Source organism: Stylophora pistillata, chromosome 5 (assembly GCF_964205215.1).
Source record: "Stylophora pistillata chromosome 5, jaStyPist1.2, whole genome shotgun sequence".
Taxonomy (NCBI): Eukaryota; Metazoa; Cnidaria; class Anthozoa; order Scleractinia; family Pocilloporidae; genus Stylophora; species Stylophora pistillata.
This window is the reverse complement of record NC_142523.1, coordinates 12,721,602-12,742,025: the sequence shown is the minus strand read 5'-3', so window position 1 is coordinate 12,742,025 and position 20,424 is coordinate 12,721,602. Positions and strand designations below refer to the sequence as shown.

At 37.8% G+C, this 20,424-nt stretch overlaps 1 protein-coding gene across 1 annotated transcript; it reads right to left on the bottom strand.

Moving 5' to 3' along the window:
• Positions 1-78: 78 nt before the first annotated feature.
• Positions 79-20,335, bottom strand: LOC111335345 (uncharacterized). Its single transcript, XM_088760765.1, has 16 exons — positions 20,219-20,335; positions 18,101-18,254; positions 17,311-17,402; positions 16,441-16,687; positions 15,598-15,686; positions 13,933-14,173; positions 12,712-12,821; positions 11,682-11,937; positions 10,271-10,353; positions 9,367-9,604; positions 8,557-8,593; positions 7,075-7,598; positions 6,078-6,292; positions 2,954-3,038; positions 2,019-2,434; positions 79-1,609 (listed from the first exon to the last, which is right to left on the bottom strand). Exons 2-16 carry the CDS (start codon positions 18,186-18,188, stop codon positions 1,484-1,486), a joined length of 2,847 nt encoding a protein of 948 aa, XP_088616891.1. The 5' UTR covers positions 18,189-18,254; positions 20,219-20,335; the 3' UTR covers positions 79-1,483.
• Between the last annotated feature and the right edge of the window lie 89 nt (positions 20,336-20,424).

The window sequence follows — 20,424 nt, the reverse complement described above, 5'->3', positions numbered from 1 at the left end:
AGTGAATTAGAAAATCGAATCTGAGACTGTATACTTTACAGCTAGTTTTAAAAGACAAAGGAATGATGATCAACAAAATTTAACTAAAAAAATTTGTTTATTGATTGGTATGTATGCATTTGTCTTAAGAATTGGAGAAAACTGGAAGCTTTCTGTCGTTGAGGATGTTTTGATTAGGATAGGTATCATGGAAACCTTTTGCGCAAGACATAGAAGAGGCGAAGAATGTGTAAAAATAACGATTAGGAAATTACAACTTACTCATAGCTGCAACATTTAGAATGAGGACTGCTGAAATGCACGGAGGCTTCGATAAAAACAAAACTAAACCAAAACAAAACAACAAAAAGGATATTACTTAGGCCACAAAGAAAAAATTTGTTTAACTGAAGATCAAATTAAAGATACAAGAACAGGCGAAAGGTTTCGATGATATCATAATACTGTGCATGACACTTACATACACTCTAACCCGCATTACCACTGTTTGAGAAACGGACCATGCAAGAATATAAAGGGAGGGGGGGGGGTGGAGAGGCTAGGGAGTCCTCAAGTCAAAATGTTATGTTTAAAATTCACTAAATAGGAACTTTTTTTGATGCAAGCTCTTTTTCATTTCCTCCATTTTTTAACTTATTTTTTAGGAGGGGTGATGGTTTGGAAGTTCAGTTGAGGGGTTAGCACGTTTGCTGTGTATCAGTTTTCTTCGCGCAATTTTAATCTTCAAAGATCCCTAGCTCCCCCACCCCCCCCCCCCTCACAGTACTACTACTTTCGTTAAGCTTCGTCTCTTCGCATGATCTTGACTGACATCTAAAAGCAAGACACTTCGAAATCTTGAAATCAAAAAACGGGTACGAGATATATCCATTAGCTTGTTGACTGGTAAGTACACCGCTGACATAAAATCGACATGACTCTGGGCTCTGAGCTAACGTCCAGTCAGTTGACAGATGCAGTCAGACGACTTGTGGTGATTTCACACTCCAATATTTAATCCCATAATTACCACACTTCTAAAAAATTAGCGCTCGTAAAACAGGTCTTCGTAAACAGTAACCAAGAGTAAGAGATTTGTAGACTTAATAATGAAGACCGCTGTCTTCAAAATTTAGGAAGTTAATCGCGGGTTCAAAGAACGTTCCCAGAATTCACTGTACCAGATCAGATTTCTTTGTAGTGAAGAATTTTCCCAATAAGAAACAGTTCCTGAACTAAGGGACGCAATGCAGAGGCAAATAAGCAACTCTTACTTCAAACCCGGCTAGAAAGCGATAAGAAAGTTATCGATGAGTTTGAAGACTAAAAAGCTAGAAGGAACAACCGGTTAAAAAGACGATTTGCAGTTGAAACGCGTAGATTCGGATAAATCGAGCTTCATAAAATACACACGATAAACGACCCTCCGGCACCGTCCGGCATGCGCAGGACTAAAAGCGCAAATCAAAGCATGCGCAGTTGGGAAGAGATGTAACAGCTTGTGTCATCGAGGTTTCTTGTTCAGTTTCTGTACAGTAAAGTGAAGCTTGATGGCGGGTCCAAGAGTAACTCCAAGACACTTGTGGATCTCGTCCAAGGATAGTAACGTTAAAGCTCGTCCGTCGATTTCCTGCGATGTGGAAAAAGAAAAATAATTGTGCTTATCTATTTACTCCCTAAGTCAATATCAACGTGTTACTTCTACTGAGGGACTGGTCATTATTTATGGCCCGGGGAGGGAGGGAGGGGTACGAGGGATTTTGGTTGTGTTCCAATTAAAATTTAGCTGATCTCCCTTTAGGCTCTGTAGTACTCTCGTGATCCCCCCCCCCCCCCTCAATTGGCAGTTCATTAGCAGTCAATATTCTACAATTCCCCTTATAGACTCTCTTTACTCTACGACCTCCCCCTCATGAATTCCACAGAAAAGATCAATTTTGCCATCTCAGAATTAGTCACAAACTTTTAACCAGAAAATAAGACTTGAATAAATTCCCCCAAAAAATTCTGTTAGCTAAATAATCCAACTTCGTTGTTACCTGTCTCTGAAACTCGTCCGCAAACTTAAAACAGTCAGTTGTTCGTATAAAATCCACGACCTCTTTCACGCTCCATTGCGATACATGTTTTGATGAAGGCGAACCCGAAATACTTGGTGATCCCGAGGGTTCGGGTCTGGGGGACTCTGGAGAGATATTCTTTACTACAGGAGCAGCTTTGGGAACATTCTTTGCTTTTGGGAGAGCTAACTTTAAAACAGGAAGGGACTTTGCGGGATAACTTGCGGGATGACCTGCGGGATGACCTGCGGGATAAACCGCCGGATTGCTTTCTACTTTGGGGGCGGCTTTTCTTATTGGGGATGGTGATTCGTTCAAGGGTGAGGTTGCTATACTTGGTGTTGTCGGCGATTCGTTATTTTTGCGGAGAGATGATGTGGGTGGAGAAAGAGGAGCTGAAACAGAAGAACAAATTAAAACGTAAGTAAAAAAAATTCAAGTTAAAAGACGGTCAAAATTTGGGGTCAGATAAAACTTCTCTGGTATCTAATATAAATAAGAAACTGGGAAAAATGATACAACCCGAATGGTGGCGTAGTCGATTGGTAAAGGCACTGCACTCGTAATCCCGAAGTCCTCACAGTTTGAGTCCTGCTATAAAAAGCTATGAAAAACAGCGAACCTGTTCCTTGGTACTTCCCTGCTCAATATCTCGACAACGCTTGCACACAGCCAAATGACCCAACTTCTTCCTATTGAGGTTATAAACCATCTTGACTTTCATTTGGAGTGCAAGTGATAGTTACCTGAGAAAACTTTTCTTACCTCTCACTTGACCCACCCTGATCTTGTGTTTTACAAAAAAAAAAAAAAAATTACGATCAAATCCGGCGCTTTAATGGCGTATTTGAACACAATTTTTCCCGGGGAAGGGGGATATGAAAGCTTCGAATTGATCGACGCATAATTCTCACCTTTCTGAGCATCACAGTGCGCACACAGTGCGACTTTATTCAAACTGATGAGATTCTCGCACAGAGAGAGTTTGCTTTTTAATGTCTGCAATAAAAAATAACAAATATCAAGCTCACAAGGGTAGAAAACCGATATAATTCTGTAATTAGCTGAGTCCGCCTGTCACACAGCAGCGATGCTTTGCAACAGGTGTCTGATGTCACAAACCACAGGAAACCCATGCTGTGGACCAAACAGGACAAGCACCGTGAAAATAATAGGAATGTTTCAGAGAAAAAAAAAACATGGCGACTCAACCAAAACGTCGATGACGTCCTGTGACAAACTACCAGCCTCCTTAATTTTATCATAAAACTGTGGAAAATCCTTCCTCAGACTGTGTTGCGAAGTTTTCAGGTATTGCTTTAAGTTTCTCTCACTGCAATCAGATTGCAGAGCCAAAACAAGTCTGAGGTATTTTTGGTTTTGAGTATCCCTCTGACTGAATAAGTGATATCTTTTTTTTATTCTTTGGCCTTCATTTGTTATATTCTTTTTTCTGCCTTACAATTACCTCATTTTTGTATACTCTGCTTTTATGATAACCCTTACACTTCTAAGGTTGGATCGTTCATTCTCCCATCTAGCTTCTACACATTCCCTTGTAAATTAGCTACAAGAATTTGTAGTTAGATCAAGATAAAAACTTCAACCTGATAAGTTTGAGTATTCTCTTGAACTGTTAGCTGGATAAAGCACGGATATCATGGGCAGAAGTTACAGGTTAATCAACTCTGGGAGTTGAAATGTAAAAAAAAGTAGGGCGAGCTGGCTGGCGATCGCATTCACTCCTTCGCCATCCGTGCTCTCCAATCTATAAGTCTTCTATCCTACCCTACCTTACTTATTGTCACTTAATATGGCATTTTTGCAAGGCTTCTGACTGCAGGAAAATTGAACGCCTTCAAGAACGCGCGTTAAAAGCAGTGTATAGAACAAAGTCAGGTACCTATGAGACACTGCTCGAAAGATCATGATTACCTACACTGTATAATCGTAGACTTCAAGACATTGCTATCCTTATGTATAAAGTTAAGCATAAGCTTGCCCCCACCAATGTTGCCGAAATTTTTAGCTTAAATAGTTCAAGCTACAATCTGAGAAAGAAAGACTTCAATCTACCTCGATTCAATACTATTAACTATGGGAAACGCTCAATACGTTATTTCGGACCTGCGCTGTGGAACTGACTTAACAAACTGGTCAAACAATCACCCAGCCTCCAGTTGTTTAAAACTAGCATACGTAAATTAGATATTGCGAGTATTTTAGATAATAATAGTGACTACTGCAATCTCTGCAGGTCGTGTTATTTATGTTATTTTTTTTTAGATTTTACAATTTTTATTGTTAATTGATTAATAATCGTTGATTAGATTAGTGTCCCCAATTAGCTTGTGCTTGTACAGCTAAATACATTTGACACTTAAATAAAGTTTTTATTTCCATAAGGTCGTAGTAGTAGCAAGTAGGATAAATATTGTAAGAACTACACAAATTTTTTTAGAGGCATGTTTCGGCATGCTTATGCCATCTTCAATCAATGAGTAACTGAACGTGAGTAATTATATAACATATAAGATAAGTAGATGAATAAAATATTTACAGTATGATGTAATACAAAAGCGGGTACTAATTACAGCGTGACAACAAACATGAAATTAAAGGTGTGAATTAAAGGTGTGAACTCCCTTTCTTGCTTTAGTACTCTGGATTCTGCCAACAACACAGTTGATTTAAAACTCAAAGAAGCTTTTATATAAATAATATCAAACCTGAACTTAACAAACAATTACAGCATTATAACACTTTTCTAGCATTTTAGTTCACACCTTTAATCTCATGTTTGTTGTCACGCTTTAATTAGTACCCGCTTTTGTATTACATCATACTGTAAATATTTTATTCATCTACTTGTCTGTTATATAATTACTCACGTTCAGTTACTCATTGACTGAAGATGGCATAAGCATGCCGAAACATGCCTCTAAAAAAAGTTGTATACTTCTTACAAAGTTTTTATTATTATTATTATTATTATTATTCTAATCAGAGAATGTTTAGAAATACATTTGATAATAAAAATTAACGGTAAAAAACTACGACGTTTCGAAGTCTGCATGACCTCGTTATCAAGTAAAATGTTAAAACTGATGTAAAATTGTAGCTCAGAGATTATATACAAATAAAATGTGATAACTTCATTAGAATAATGAGCGTTCATTGTTATTGGTGTTTAGCATGTCAGATCGTGCAGTATATGTTTAAATAAATACTTTTGCACGTATTGAGTCAGACTGCGTGTTTAGCTTTGGTTTTTGTTCGCGAATGAAACCCCAACTGAACTTGACGCGGCTACACAAAAACCTGTCAGAATAACTTTACCATTTAAAGACCAAAAATCGGCCGACACAGTAAGACATCAGCTGAAAGATCTTGGCCGGAAAATCGGAACTGACCTATAACCAGTTTTCACGAGTCGTAAGATCGAGGGAAAGCTCAAGATACAAGAAGAGAAGCCCGCTTTAATTAACCACCAATGCGTTGTTTACACTTTTAAATGTGATTCGTGCGATGCGGATTATATCGGTTATACCACACGCCATCTTCATCAACGCATAGAAGAACATAAAGCCTCTGTCATTGGCAAGCATCTGAAAGAAGCCCACAGTGTAGCGTCCACTAGCCTAGAGGAAATGTTTTCCGTTCTCAAGAAATGCCGCGGAAAAATGGACTGCCTAATTCACGAAATGCTATTCATTCGCGGACAAAAACCAAAGCTAAACACGCAGTCTGACTCAATACGTGCAAAAGTATTTATTTAAACATATACTGCACGATCTGACATGCTAAACACCAATAACAATGAACGCTCATTATTCTAATGAAGTTATCACATTTTATTTGTATATAATCTCTGAGCTACAATTTTACATCAGTTTTAACATTTTACTTGATAATGAGGTCATGCAGACTTCGAAACGTCGTAGTTTTTTACCGTTAATTTTTATTATCAAATTATTATTATTATTATTATTATTACTACTTCAATTCAGAAACATAACAGAAAAAAGAACACGTTACCTTCAAAATTGAAGCGATAGTCATTTTACTAGTCTCGGAAGCAAGCAGCTTAAGAACTTGTTTCGACGAATGAGCGCTGAGCACAATTTGCTCAACAAGTTGTCTCAAGACAATGTTGGGACCCGCTGGACCAATTACAGCTGGAAGGCTGGCGACTTTGGCTTGCTTAAGAAACGGTCCGGGTTCGCAAGATTTCTTTACATAAATACAGATACCTGTAAAGAAAAATAGAAAGAAAAGGGCAAGTTTTCTACAAATTTTAGAAGTATTCTACAATTTTCTAGAAATGTTTTTTCGTCGTATCACGAGCGTGGAATTAAGAACATATTCTGAGTCCTGCTTAGGAATCAAAACTCAGACTCTCAGATTCTAATGCTATCCAGAGTCACAGAAACTCTCTAGGGTGAGCTAGGCTCTATGGTGAGCGACAACGAGTTGCAAAGAAGCTTGCCCGCTTCTTTTTAGTACGTGGTCGATAACCCACCACTCAACAGAACAAACTGAAATCTTGTCAATCACATCTGATAAGTTTCTTGAAAATCCCCCTCCTCCCCACCCCACCAACAATGCTACTTGGTGGGGGGGGGGGACACTAACAACAGCAACAAACAGCTTTGAAAGGGAGGAGAGGGCGAGGTTAATGAGAGTTATAAAACTATTCCGGCAAAAAGTATTAGAGCATGCAAAGACTTTGGCCACTCATTGTAGGTTTATACGTGACACGCCGCCTGTTGTGAGTAAATAGAGTAGGAAAGATGGTTCTTGAAGTAGTTAATGAAATAAAGATGTTTTTTCGTCTCTTCACGTGCAAGAGAGAGAGAAGATTACCAATGCCCTTTGCAGCCGTTATTTGGTCTCGTCAAGCAGGGAAGACAGGAGGTGTTGTGTGCCGTGACTGAACAGCGGAAACGCAGGAGACTGGGTAAAAGAATGAAGAAGTCATACAGTGCGGCTCGACCTTTGACTTTAAGTACGTCAAAGCGTCGTATACGCATACCTGAATCATCCTTCGAAGGTACACCTGGTTTGGTTACAACAGGTTTACTCTCCTCTGCGTCCACCTCGACCTCGTCGTCTTCCGTCAGATCAATCACAGCTTCAACTTTTTTCTTTTCAGCACTCTCCTCCTCGTCCCCTTCACCGTAATCCCGCGGGACGAGTGTCGAGGGCCGCAAATCATATTTACCCTTGGAAGACGCAGGTGACTTTTTCTCCTGCATCTCTGTGTTCACTTCTTCGAGAGAACTAGATTCTGTTTTGACCGCGTGAGAATTGGACGCCATTTTGACATCTTGTTCAGTGTCTATGGATGTCACGTTGGCGTTCTGCAAGTGATTTGTGTCACGCTGGGTCACGTTTGTCCCGTTGTTTACATCTGTGACAGGTGCAACGTTTACAGAATTCACAGGTGTAGTTGGAGAATTTGTAGTACTAGTTTCATAAATTCTGGTTGTTGAGATATTGGTGATGTTGGCTGTGCTTGTATCCGTCGCTTTTTTGTTACTTTCTCTTTGTCTTGTCCTGCAAGAGATCAACTAAGGATTAACCCGTCCACTCACAGATACGATCAATAAGTAATTTCTCTTTACAATAACAATACATTATCGCCCAGAAAGGTAAGGAGAAGAAAGAAAACTATCAACTTAAGGATGTTGCTTGATCTGACAGCACATTCTCAGAACAAAACCAGTGAGAAGTGCATAGCAGACAGTGAGAGGAATTTATATTTAGGGGCCGACCATTTAACTTTTGAGGGGGGGGGGGGGGTGTGGGTGATTTCTGGTCATCAAGAAATTTTTTTTCTAGCAATCTGCTATGCAGGATATTTTTTTCCGATTTTTTGGTACATCTTTTCAATTACATTTGGGCTGCATGCAATTTTTTTCTTCTAACAAGCGCTTGCGGGAAATTTTTTTTTCAAAATCACCCACCCCTCCCCTCAAAAGTTAAATGGTCGGCCCCTTAGATGTGGTGTTCAAACAGGGTTCGTACACTTTTGACCTGTTAAAATTCCATGACTTTCCATGACTTTTTCCAGGATCTTTTGAAAGATTCTATGACAAGAATGCAGTGTGAAAGAATGTTTGCAAACATTCTCACAATGCGTGCTTCTGTTTATTTCTAATGAAATTAAATCTGATTTTTGGACTCGTCAGTTAACTTTTTAACTTTGGGTCTTATTGCCTTTCACTCATAGAGAGCATATTGACTTTCCATGACTTTCCATGACCCACTCCTAAATTGCATGACTTTCCAGGCCTAGAATATGAAATTTTGAAATTCCATGACTTTCCAGGTTTTCCATGACCTGTACGAACCCTGGTCAAACGATCTCATAAACCAGTGAGAGTAAAAAAAAAACACTGCTTTCGCATGGCAAGATCATCACAATATTAATAGATCCCTGATAAATTTATTTTGTTTTACACCAACTCGAAATCAGCTTACTTAAATACATAATAACGGATTTCTAGCATACCTTAGAGAAGCAAGACGTCTGTTTTCTTCAGGAGGACCTGTGAAAATATGACAAAAAAAAAAACACAGTCAAATATACATGCACCCTTACGATATCCTCAGGAGGATCGCTCAGTTATCGTTCAGGGGCTTTAGGATGGTAATAAACCTTAACAAGAAGGAAACAGACAGTCTTCCTCAAAAAGCACTTTTAAACAAAAAGTATGTACCTACGCTGGCTTCGGCGAATCATATCGCTAATTTAGAGCTTTAAATCATAATGTACTGAAGACAGTTGACAATTACAAAAACATTGAAAACAAGATATTGATAATAAAGAAACAAATTCAAAAAAGTAACACGCAAATGGCAGACAAAGAGAACTTTCATTAAGATTTAGGAATTGCGAGACTAAACAAATAGATTTCGCGTATAAGAAAAGAGGGATTGCCTTAATTTTTTTTTTTTTTTTTTTTTTAACTCAACTTATTTTGTCAAGCTTATCATTTGCATCCAAACTGCTCCAATCTTTTTTTCATTCACCTTTTCCGTTTTGGCCTTAAACCTTTAGCTCCTACGAGTAACCAAGACAGAATTTTTTTCCAACAATAGTTATCAAAATGAATACAATCTCAAGCCGACAAGTGTCGAGAATGAAGAAAAGAATCACTTAGGAGATTTTTAGTTCCTCCAAAACCAAATTCACCAAAGCAACACCATAAAAATTATATGAGAGAAAGTAAGGAGAATTATTGATGGGGTCTCAGTTGACGACGGGTTAACGACCATGGGCAAATTTTCAACACACAGTTTATCAGCCAATATTTCTTACGCTGTACACGCGGCGTTACAAGCGGATGCCCGTTCATACTACACCATCCAACTGGGAAGAGATCCAATGACTCCACATCGTAAATATGTTCCACAGAATCGTTTTTGTATCCCTCCAGTAACACCCACATGGTGCGTCCGACCACTTGTGAGACCGAAGCTACTGTTATGGTACTAGGATCTGTTTGGTCCACCGCTTCAAGCTTCATTCCGATGTCAAACGCATGAGATGGAACTTCCTGAAATTGATGCATGACTCAGGTTAGATTCTCCGTCTAGTCAGTGAGCATTAAAAGCTTAAATTCCTTTAAATGACACTCATTGACGATAGATATGTGTGTGGGAGGTACTGAAATATTGGTGGAGTCATGAACAACATCCAGGCGCTGAGCGTGACCATAAAAATTATTATGGGTTGCATTCACCCAGGCATTGTCAATTTGCTGACCAGTGGAAGACTACACATACTTACTTGTTCCTTACCAAAAGGCTGGGAGAGGGAGGGGAGGGAAGGGAGGAAGATGTTCATGTACACGTGACAGAAAGCATCAACAAAGAAAGTTCTTACATTCACTAGGGAGCTACATGTATGAAACCACGGCAGCCCCTGCATACGAGCGCCCCGTGTGAGATACAACTTGCATGCAGCCCACATTACATTAGCCACATTCACTGAAGAAAACTTGACCATCTCGTTCTTTTTCATTCAATCCAGCTCCGCTCATGTCAACAACAATTCCGTTTTCAAATATCATTTCTGGTTGTAGATCTCTAATTCTCTCTCACATGATAAAGGTTCTCTTTCGTCAAAATCAAACGTGTACGCAAAAGCAATATTGTGTCAAAGCTTGAAACAGCGGCTGGATTAATAATTTCTCCATTTGCAAATAAGTTAATGGCATTACCAAAGTAAACAATGATTCTGCAGCTGCTGTTGAGTTTGTATGTTCAAGGTATGTCTGCCAGTTGAAGGGATGAACCAGGTATCCTACCAATAAACATCAGAACAAATAAAACTTTGATAACTGCACAGTTGTTACAAAAAAAAAAAAACTTGGGCAGCAATGCTACAAACAGTTAACACACAGACTAAAAACTAAGAGAGAGGGAAAGGAAATTTACTGGAGGAGATCCCACATGGTGGCTCTTCTTTTCCACTGTTTCTAGGTCGAATTGGAATTTGGATGTTCGTTTTTGTGGAGGGAGGAAAACCAAAGGACCCAGAGAAGAACGGTCGGAGCAGGGACAACGACCAGCGACAAACTTTCACCCACATACATGGCGACAGGTCCAGGAATGGAGCCTGCGCCACAGTGGTGGAAGGCATGGACACACACCACTACATGTATGCCATCCCCACTCCTCCCATGAAAAAAATACACATGTAGGGATGAGTAGGAAGGGAAAAAAATTTATTTGTAAGCTACAAGAAAAATACATATACATGTACAAGTACATGTACATGTTCATGCAATATACAGGATGTATCAGACACAAACTAACAACCTTAATCACAACGGTTTGAAACACTTTGCTGTACATGTACTTAATAATTTTTGTGCCCCTCCTCCACGCTAAGCAATGCTGAATGAACAATTCCAGACCCTAGACCCTGAATGCATAAAAAACACCGAATCTGTTGACTCCTTTAAACGGTTATTGAAAACTTATCTTTTCAAAAATTAAGCCACCAGATTTTTTGATATCGTACGTTGTCAAATATATGTATAACACGTAATAATTCGTTAGTTTAGATAGAGTAGCGATAATTGCAGGTATAGGATTTTTATTGAAATTTTGTTAATTGTAATTGTAAAGCGCATAGAGTTCAATTTTAAAGCGCTATATAAGAACTTATTGTTAAATTAAATTAAATTAAATTTTGCCAAAATTGCAACACACTTTCAGGGGCTTAGTTGATAGAGCATTCAGATGAGATGAACCATAACTTTGAATCCTGATCAGAAAAAACTCATTCTTTTCTTTCTCTGGAGCTCGTGTTTCCAAACAACTTCCTCTTTACATTCAGTGAACAATTCAATACCAATTTGACCCTTTGATGCCTAATATTGATCAACATCTAGTTTCTCCTAACAGTATCACCCCTGAATCACACATTAAAGTCAGGAGAATAAAGGAAATGATCATCAACTAAAGAAGCTCTTGATTGTTAAACAAATTCTCCTTGTCAGCACCCTAGGGAATGTATAGAGAACAGTATGGAGAATATGCATTCTGATGTTAGGTGTAAAGGGTTAAAAGAAAGAAACCAAATGAACAGTGATATCAAATGTGTGGTGTTGAAAAATTTCATACCTGGGGGTGGGGTAAGTTGAATGTTGTTCTGTGCACACCACCCTACCGGGAAAATATTCCTAGATTTCGACGTGCACCACATGGAAGGTCGCGTGCTGTCACTGCAAGTGATCATGCTGTCAATCTCCACCTGGAAGAAGAACTCGCTTGGAATTTTGGTCACTGTAGCAGCACAGATGGAGGAGGGGTCACTGGGATTCACAGCTTCTAGTTTCAAACCCGATGTAAACCCATGAGGCCTTGGCAAGCTGTCAGACTGAAGAAAAAGGAATGATTCTCAAACATCGCACCAAACATACACTAATATCACAATTTCAATACTTTCATATTTAGTTGTTATTCAAAAAGCTGAATTATTAATATCATTTATTGATATTAATTATTGAGAACTATTAAATATTAAGCTGAATTATTATTAATTAATATTAACATGTTCATTGTTTCTTACTAATGATTTTTTGGAGGACAGACACAGAAAACATCCCCATCACCAAAATCTTTCTTCTTCATGATATAAAACAAACAGACCCCATGCTGCTGTGGGTTTACACAGTAACAGAGCACCAAAGACATCAAAATATTGTTTAAGTGTCAGTGACACACTTGGCTGCACTTTATGTGATACTTTTTTGTTCTTAACACATTTTGACACCATCAAGGTTGTAGAATTTTCAAATACTGTGATGATACTGCAACACTCAGATAGTTTAGCTCATTAAGTTAAATGTAGCTACTTTACATGTAGTAACGCCTTCTGTGATCATATATTGTGAACCCAAAACCAAACAAAGCATATGTGATTAAAACTGCAAATTAGAACAAAGGAATTATCAACAGGGGCTGATGATATCCTATGGTAAGAACAAGCAGTCTGGTTGAAGGGCAAGAAAAGCAGTTTTTTTTTTATCTGATTTTGCATCTGTTTGGTTGAGAGATTGACACACCAGTTACAGAACCCAGTAAAGCAGAGTACTTCCAAAACTTCATCAACAATTTCTCTGATATGAACAAGACTATTAACAAAGTATACCTTGTTTAGCGCCTCGTTGAGTGACACATCATTAGAAGTCATATTGCAAATACCAAGCAGCCTTCCTCTGATTTGTGCCCAGTCTTTTGATGGATATTTTGCCCTTAGATCTAAAATGCAATAAAAAAATAATCAATCAATGAATCAAATCATTAACAAAAACTTGATTTAATCCTAACAACATTGAAATTAAATTGAAACCCCATAAAACAAACCCAAATGTACAGAGTATGTCACCAAAACCCCTAGTATAAAAAAAAAACAGCAGAATGGGGTAATAAGTATTCTGCTTTTAAATAAGAGAGAAGCAATATAACTTTGGTATATGTAAAAGCCTGAAATATGGCAAATGCAGAATACTCTCTTTTAGTCTTGCTACATGTACATGCATTTTTGCATTGTTAAATGTGCATGCATTTGATAAGTTCAGGCTGATTGATTGCATGTAATTTATACACATTTTATACTCAATTGAGAATATTTTACACGTAAGCTAAACATACTTCCATGAACGAGTAGTTCCTTGCCAATTTATACAGTATGTACACGATGCTCACAAGTAATGCATGGGAATTAAACTCATCTGACACACAAGGTACAATGCATGTGAGCAATACTATGGCTTATTACATCACTGGCAGTGCCTATGGGCAATATGTGGCAAATCCTGGGATCAAAGTGGGCAGTCCCAAGATGGGCCCATCTTGCCTGCTTTGATCGTGTGCTTGAAAAAAAAGGAGTGGAGTGGACTTACAAAGTTCATAGCCTTTGAACAATGTCACGTCGAAGTCACAAAAAGGGACAGGAGACAATCAAATCAAAGAAAAATTAAACAACTCTCTGGGGTTTCTTGTGCTACAAACACAGCAGGTTTCTTTTCTGGCTCTCAAAGTAAACAAATCATTCTTAATTCTTAATTGAGCACATTACTTTTGCAACACAGTAAATCCTTTATTTACCAAGCTTGTTCGGTCAGGTTGGCCAGATATTAGCTTCTTTCTTTTTTGCATATTTATGGACCTTGACTTCCTCTCAGTCAATAAAAATTGGAAAAAAGAATTCAGCCAATATCCAACCATCTTGACCTCACTCTTGATCAATAAGGCATAATATCTTGCAAAATAAATATTATTATATCTTGACCACACACTCTTCAGCGCTGGTTTAAAAACAGGCAGAAAGTTGGCAACCTAACTGTAACTGTCCATGTACAGTATTTACCTGGAGGAATGTTGAGCCTGAACTTGTTTTTCTTTCCCCAACCAAGTTGGTGAACAGTATCAGACAGGAAGTAAACCCAAACATCATCCGCTTCATCTTCCGACCCTTCTAATCGTAACCTGAGCCTCAAGCCATAGGAATCTACCACCGAAGCCACCCAGTAACTCAGTGGATCATTCTTGTACAGCACTTCTAACTTCAATCCTGGCTTCAGCTGATTTTCATCATCAGGATTTGTTCTCTAAAAAGACATCCAGGCACATCTGTAATTGTTGTATTGACCTTTCCATTCCCAAGATCAAATTACTTATCATGCTGACTGTATGCCACACAATTCAATGATATAGGTTTGGAGAATTTGGTATTTAATCAACTAACACAGGGAACTTTTTAAGATTCTCATTTGGGAATTAAATTGGAAATTTTCCCATTGTTGGGAATTATTTGGGATGTGAAATTCCTTTCTTGGGATACTTTTGGGAAGTTGTCAACCCTTAGGATCCAGTAAGTAGGTTTTTCTTGGGGAACAAGTTTTACTGTTTTTGGTATTCCAAACTTGGGAAAATGTTGACTGTTACCACAATTTATTCTCAAGCTTGTCAATAATTTGGGAATTTCTCCCCAAGTAATTCCCAAATTTGTGAACAACATGGGAACATTTCCCCAAGTAATCCCCAAAGTTGTGAATAACATGGGAACATTTCCCCAAGTCATTCCCAAATTTGTGAATAACATGGGACCATATCCCCATGTAATGCCTAAAGTTGTGAATAATATGGGAACATATCCCCTAGTAATTCCCAAATTTGTGAATAACATGGGAACATTTCCCCATGTAATCCCCAAATTTGTAAATAACATGGGAACATTTCCCATTGCTGGGTTTAACAATTTTATCCCATTACTGGGTTAAAACTGGGTCAATTTAATCCCATTGTTGGGTTAAAGCTGGGTCAAATTTATCCCATTACTGGGTTAAAAATGGGTTGATATAATCTCATTACTGGATTTAAAATGGGTCAATTTAATCCCATTACTGGGTTTAAATTGGGTCAAGTTTATCCCATCTTTGGGGATATAATGGGTTTTTTAAACCCAAGATTGGTTTTGGTAGCATTTTCCCAGTTTGGGAAATACCAATCAAATACCAATCAAATACCAATCAAACCTATAAATTCACCATGTTTTTCCCTATCTGGGAATTGCAAAAAGTTCCCTGTGATATAATAATCTCCTAATGATATTTTTCATATTCTCATCACTTGTCTGCTTGACATTGTATTGATATTGTAAGGAGAAATTCTCTCTTGACCACTCATAGGAGTTGAAGAGTTGGCAGGTACAATTTACAAATGATAAATTTAATGTCAAAATGGTTTGAAGCAAATTTGAATTGTATTTTCCACTCCATTTCACTTGCCAAATATAGACTGGCTCACTATTTCTCTATAATATTGCCCAAAATTCAATTTTAACAACAAAAAATTAAAAACATGAGTTACACACAAGTACCACCCCCCAACAATGGAGAGCAGAGTGCATATGCTGAGATTTCAACAACATGACTGAAAATAAAAACAATTTTTGCGGCATGTTCAATCCCATAGTGAAAAATACGGTACACAATGCTGTCCTAGACACCTAGCAAGTTAGTTGGTTACTTACCCTGTGGAACAAATGAGCTGGTGCACGGACAGCCCCTTCCAGATCTTGCTTTAGAAACTTCGCCCAGTTTGGCTCCTTGTGCCTGATGGCTATAGAAAAGAATTGATACATTAACAATGCCCTTTTGAAATCAATATTATAATAATAACTTTTTTATATTCTTAGGTACAGAAGTTCAAGTTTCTACATCCCAAGTTGTGACCACTGAGACCGAAGAATGATTATTTACAACCTTACCAGCATTTAAATGCTACAGCTGTACATGTAGGGAGAAAGTTTTTCCCTTTTTTTTTTTCTTTTGTGCTTTCTTCCACTCATGACGAAATGCTTCTCATCTATTTACCCAAGATGTCACTAGAAATTCTCCTTACTGTCTGCTATACAATTCTCAAGATGTTAGTTAGGAGAATGTGGTATTGAATCAATTACATTCAATAATCCTCTAATTATTAATTATGTTTCTGTATTCTCCTCACTTGTCTGCTTGATATTGTATTGATATTGTAAGGGGAAATTCTGTCTTGATCACTCTTGAGAGTGAAAGGGTTAATGATTCCTTAGGGTAGGAAAGATTACAATCCACATTGAAATTCTCATACTTTTATTCAAACTATAGCAACTGCACACAACTTTTCTTTTTTTTTCTTCTTTTTTTTTTTGGTTAAATCTTATTCCAAATGAGTTCACTGTGATCAATAACCTAGGGAAATTCTCGCTTGGAAAAGTTGTTATCTAATTCTACAAGAATTACAGGAACCCTTATGCCCACATGAGTCAGACTTGAATGCAGAAATCACCCAGCACTGCATACTGTAGACATTTCCAACATGTTATTTCACATACCTGCTGGTGGAATGAGTATACGATTATTCCCTGCACACCACCCAACAGGTTGAAGATCATCAGATGCCGCATCACACCAGAAGTCCCCACTGCGATCGTCATCATAGCCATCATAACGCAACAGAAGCAGTGGTCCAGACACCGTGACGACTGTTGCTACCCAGTAGGTATCAGCCTCTAGTGACGTACGATCCATGGATTCCAACTTCATACCAGGAACAAACCCTTGGACTTTTGTGTCTTGTACCTGGTTCAAAATAAATGTAAACACATGTTGAGAAAGAAGTTAAACTCCACTGTGTTCATCCACAAGCAGCTCAGGTGATCATTAAGCATCAGAGATATGAGCGTTCTCTTCATTGCCATGAGGTGAGCAATTTTTTATTCAGATTTTAAGAGTGTTCTTTAAATGTACAATAGTAAATACTCACCTTCTTTTACACAAAACTTTGCCTGTAAAATTTTACACACTCTATGAAGAATTTTGCAATTTATAATGTTTTTATATGCATTTTCAGGTGTTTCAATCTTTAAGTCTCGCATTATGCACACATAATTTGCGTGTAAATTGTGTCCAATATGGCGGATTTACACTCATGAAACACGCATGTAGTGCTGCCATTTCAGCAGCCTGTACTGTATACTGTTCCCTTACTGATATATTACTCCATGAAAACCCCCATAACAGCAGAGACAAAGAGGACTTTCAACCCTGGAGGAAGCACACTCATGTACATACATGTACAAATGACCTATCACATTCCTTCTTTGGGTGAATATCAGGCTTATCTATTTTATCTTTTGTGGCATGTGTCTAGTATATGTGATGAAAACAAGAAAGCACACATAATTACGTGTACAGGTACTTACATGTTTAAATGTTTCTTTAGGAACAGCCTTCGCATGACACTTTTTTAAATATTCTTCCCAAGAAAAGAGCTCTTCATCTTCTTCATCTGACCCTGTAATAACAAATGACGTACAAGCATATCACTGCTATGACAGTATGATCCTAACCCTTTAAACTCCAACATCAGTACGACTCAACACTAATGGTAGCCAACTAGCCACAGACTAGTAGAAATTCAGTTTTGGCTAGTGCTTTTCGATTTCCACTAGCCAGTTTGGCTGGTAAACAAACTGAAATTGTCATAACATCTAAGATGTTGCTAGCCACTTGGCTAGCAAGTTGAAAAGTTAGTGTCAAGCCCTGATCAGTACCTATATTCTCCACCCTGTTCCCTATACATTTCCTGTACTGCTGGAAAGGAGAATTTGTTTAACAAGAGCTTCTTTGAATGGTAATCATTTCCTTCATTCTTTTCACCTTAATAATATTTAATTGATTCATCAGTGAAACTGAAGGGAAAAAAAATAGATACTAGTCACCCCCAGCAGTTAAAAGGGGAAATAGATCCCCACAAAATTCACAATAAATAATCAAGTTGTGCACAATTACACTCTAAAATTTTCACAAGTCAGGAAACAATTCACAGATGTCATAACAAACACAGCACATTCTTCTCAGTGATTATAAGATCCTGAGTGTTAGTCTGGTCTAGGTCTAGCTTGAACCCTCAATCTCTTGCATAACAGTGCGGTGTTCTAAAATCTGAGCTAACCCTAGGCTGAAACAAAGAAAACTAACTCTTACACACACCTGATCCATTTTTCAATGGTTTCTTTGCATTCCTGGCAACATCCTCAATACTTTTCTTTCGTTTGCGAGTCGCAAGATCTCTGTCCATTTTTACTTCATCCTAAATCTTCTTCTCTACAATGCCACGACTCCTGCCAGTCATACATGTAATTAACTGGATCAATTAACAAAGAAAAGAATCAGTGAATTATCCCTGGGATTTAGTCCATCAGTAGTTTTGAATACTATAATAATGAATCATAGATTAAAGCAGTCATAATTTAGTGTCAAAACAGGCTAGGATATTTGTCCAATGCCATTATCTGCTCCAAAATTCAAACATTTTCTTGGAGTGAAGCTAAAAGGAAAAGACAGTGTGAGCCTTAAAGAACAGATAATGTCTAGGGACAAATCAGTTATATGTACATGTCGCATATTTTTCATGCCAAAGAGGGGCTATTGTGTTTATATTCTGTCAAATACCCTTTTTCGGAGCATACAGTTCAAAATATTTGAAAAATAGCTTACCCTGAAAAAGTGATGTTGACTTTCTGAGCAACCATAATTATAAACAAACAAGTTCATCTATTTATCTGCATCATCAATAAATTTGAAACCAAATTTGAAAAGAAGACTGGCAACATTCATTGCTTTACATGCCAGGATTGTAAATTGGGGAATACCACTTAACAAATAATTATCACCAGTTATAACCCACCCATTAATTTTGGCAATTTTATTGGTTACTTTATGTCACGTGGTGCAAAATCACAGGACAGTTATTACACAATAACCCCCATCCGCATTGATATTTGTCCTCCGATTTTTTCCGTGAAAAAGAAACATAGTCAACACAAGAGTTTCAACTTTCCCATTCTCCTATTTACATGGAAGGAAACCAAACTCATTTTTTTCTTTTTTTTGCTTGCTTACATCAATCACACACATTCGCCATCAAATCACCACTGACTTTTTTACTGTGTTTATGCACAGTTTAATTGCGATGTGAAAATTAATGGGAGGGTTATAATATAAATAAATTCCGTTCTGGCTTGCTCGTATCTTGGCTGATAATGTCCTTGGCTGAGAGATTGTCCTCAAAATTTCATATTTGCTCTTGAAGCTTCGCTTCTCGGCCAAATATTCATTTTTCAGACAATCTCTCAGCTGTAGACATTATCAGCCAACATACCAGCCTCCCGAAGGGGTTTATTTACTAAATAATGCCTTGTGGTACTGTAGCACGGAATATTCTGTCAAATTATGATTTTAAACCAATCGCATTCACGCCAAAATACCTGATGTGCTATGAATAGGTTAATCTATGCATTAAATTAGACTTTGTTTTCCAAAATGCATTCAAATGAGCACTGATAATAGCCTATAGAATGTAATAATTATGTTCATAAGCTGTAGAAAGACAGAATTTAATTACCACCACATGCACATTAAAGCCGGCAATTTATTTGGCTATGAATGAAAAATTGTTTTAGTCGTAAAAAAAAAAAGCAAATTACTGAGACACTTCTTTGTTAGTACAAAGAAACTATTGAAATACCTCAGCCCACTACAATCAGCACCTAATTACGTTAAGCACACACTCTGGAACAAACCAAAATTTTTGTGTTCTTGAAATTGCTTCAAGTTACCACTAAATTTGACAATGTGCGGCAATAATGAGTATTCCTGGTAACAATCACGAACTCAATTTGATTTCCCGCTACAGTGATTGTGACCAATAACATATATTTCTCATGGTTTTTAAACCGAGCGCGCCATATTTCCAGACATCAAATCTACGCGACGCGATTTCATTCATTGGAGTGAGGAAACTGAAAGTGTAAGAGTCAAATTTGACTGCAGAATTTCGGATCAGCATAAATTACCGGTAAGCACTCTGTGCCTCAGACCTGCTATTTACGATTTTAAGGATTTATGCGTACAGAGATCGCATGTAGCGTAATTTTCAACAACAGCTTGACGCAAGATGCGAGCTAGCCTCTCCAAAATCGCTGGAAAATCAATTCTATTATTGAAAACATTTGCCTCGATCGTTGAGAGTAGAAATTTCCGATTTCACGTTCCATTTCTGTAATATGTTAAGCGAAGAGAGTTCAGCTTGTTGCTTATAAAACTTACCGCGGGAAGACGGAATTATTCAAGACTGTTCGAGTCTAGTCAAGGACACATTGGGTTCTCCAACAACCTCAAATGTCATGAATAAATATAGACCTGGCTACTAAGCCCAAACAAATACTGCGTGGTTGCACGGCTACTTCAGAAGTCGCTATTCCCAGTCTCTACTCGTGATATTTTTTCAGATATTTTTTTTCAGATATTTTTTC

Coding starts and splice junctions, on each gene's coding strand:
- LOC111335345 (XM_088760765.1), bottom strand. CDS start 18,188: ATGGACAGAGATCTTGCGACTCGCAAACGAAAGAAAAGTATTGAGGAT. Junction 10,354..11,681: donor TCAACTTACCCCACCCCCAG/GTATGAAATTTT, acceptor GTTTATTGGTAG/GATACCTGGTTCATCCCTTC. Junction 2,435..2,953: donor GCACTGTGATGCTCAGAAAG/GTGAGAATTATG, acceptor CTTCTGTTTCAG/CTCCTCTTTCTCCACCCACA.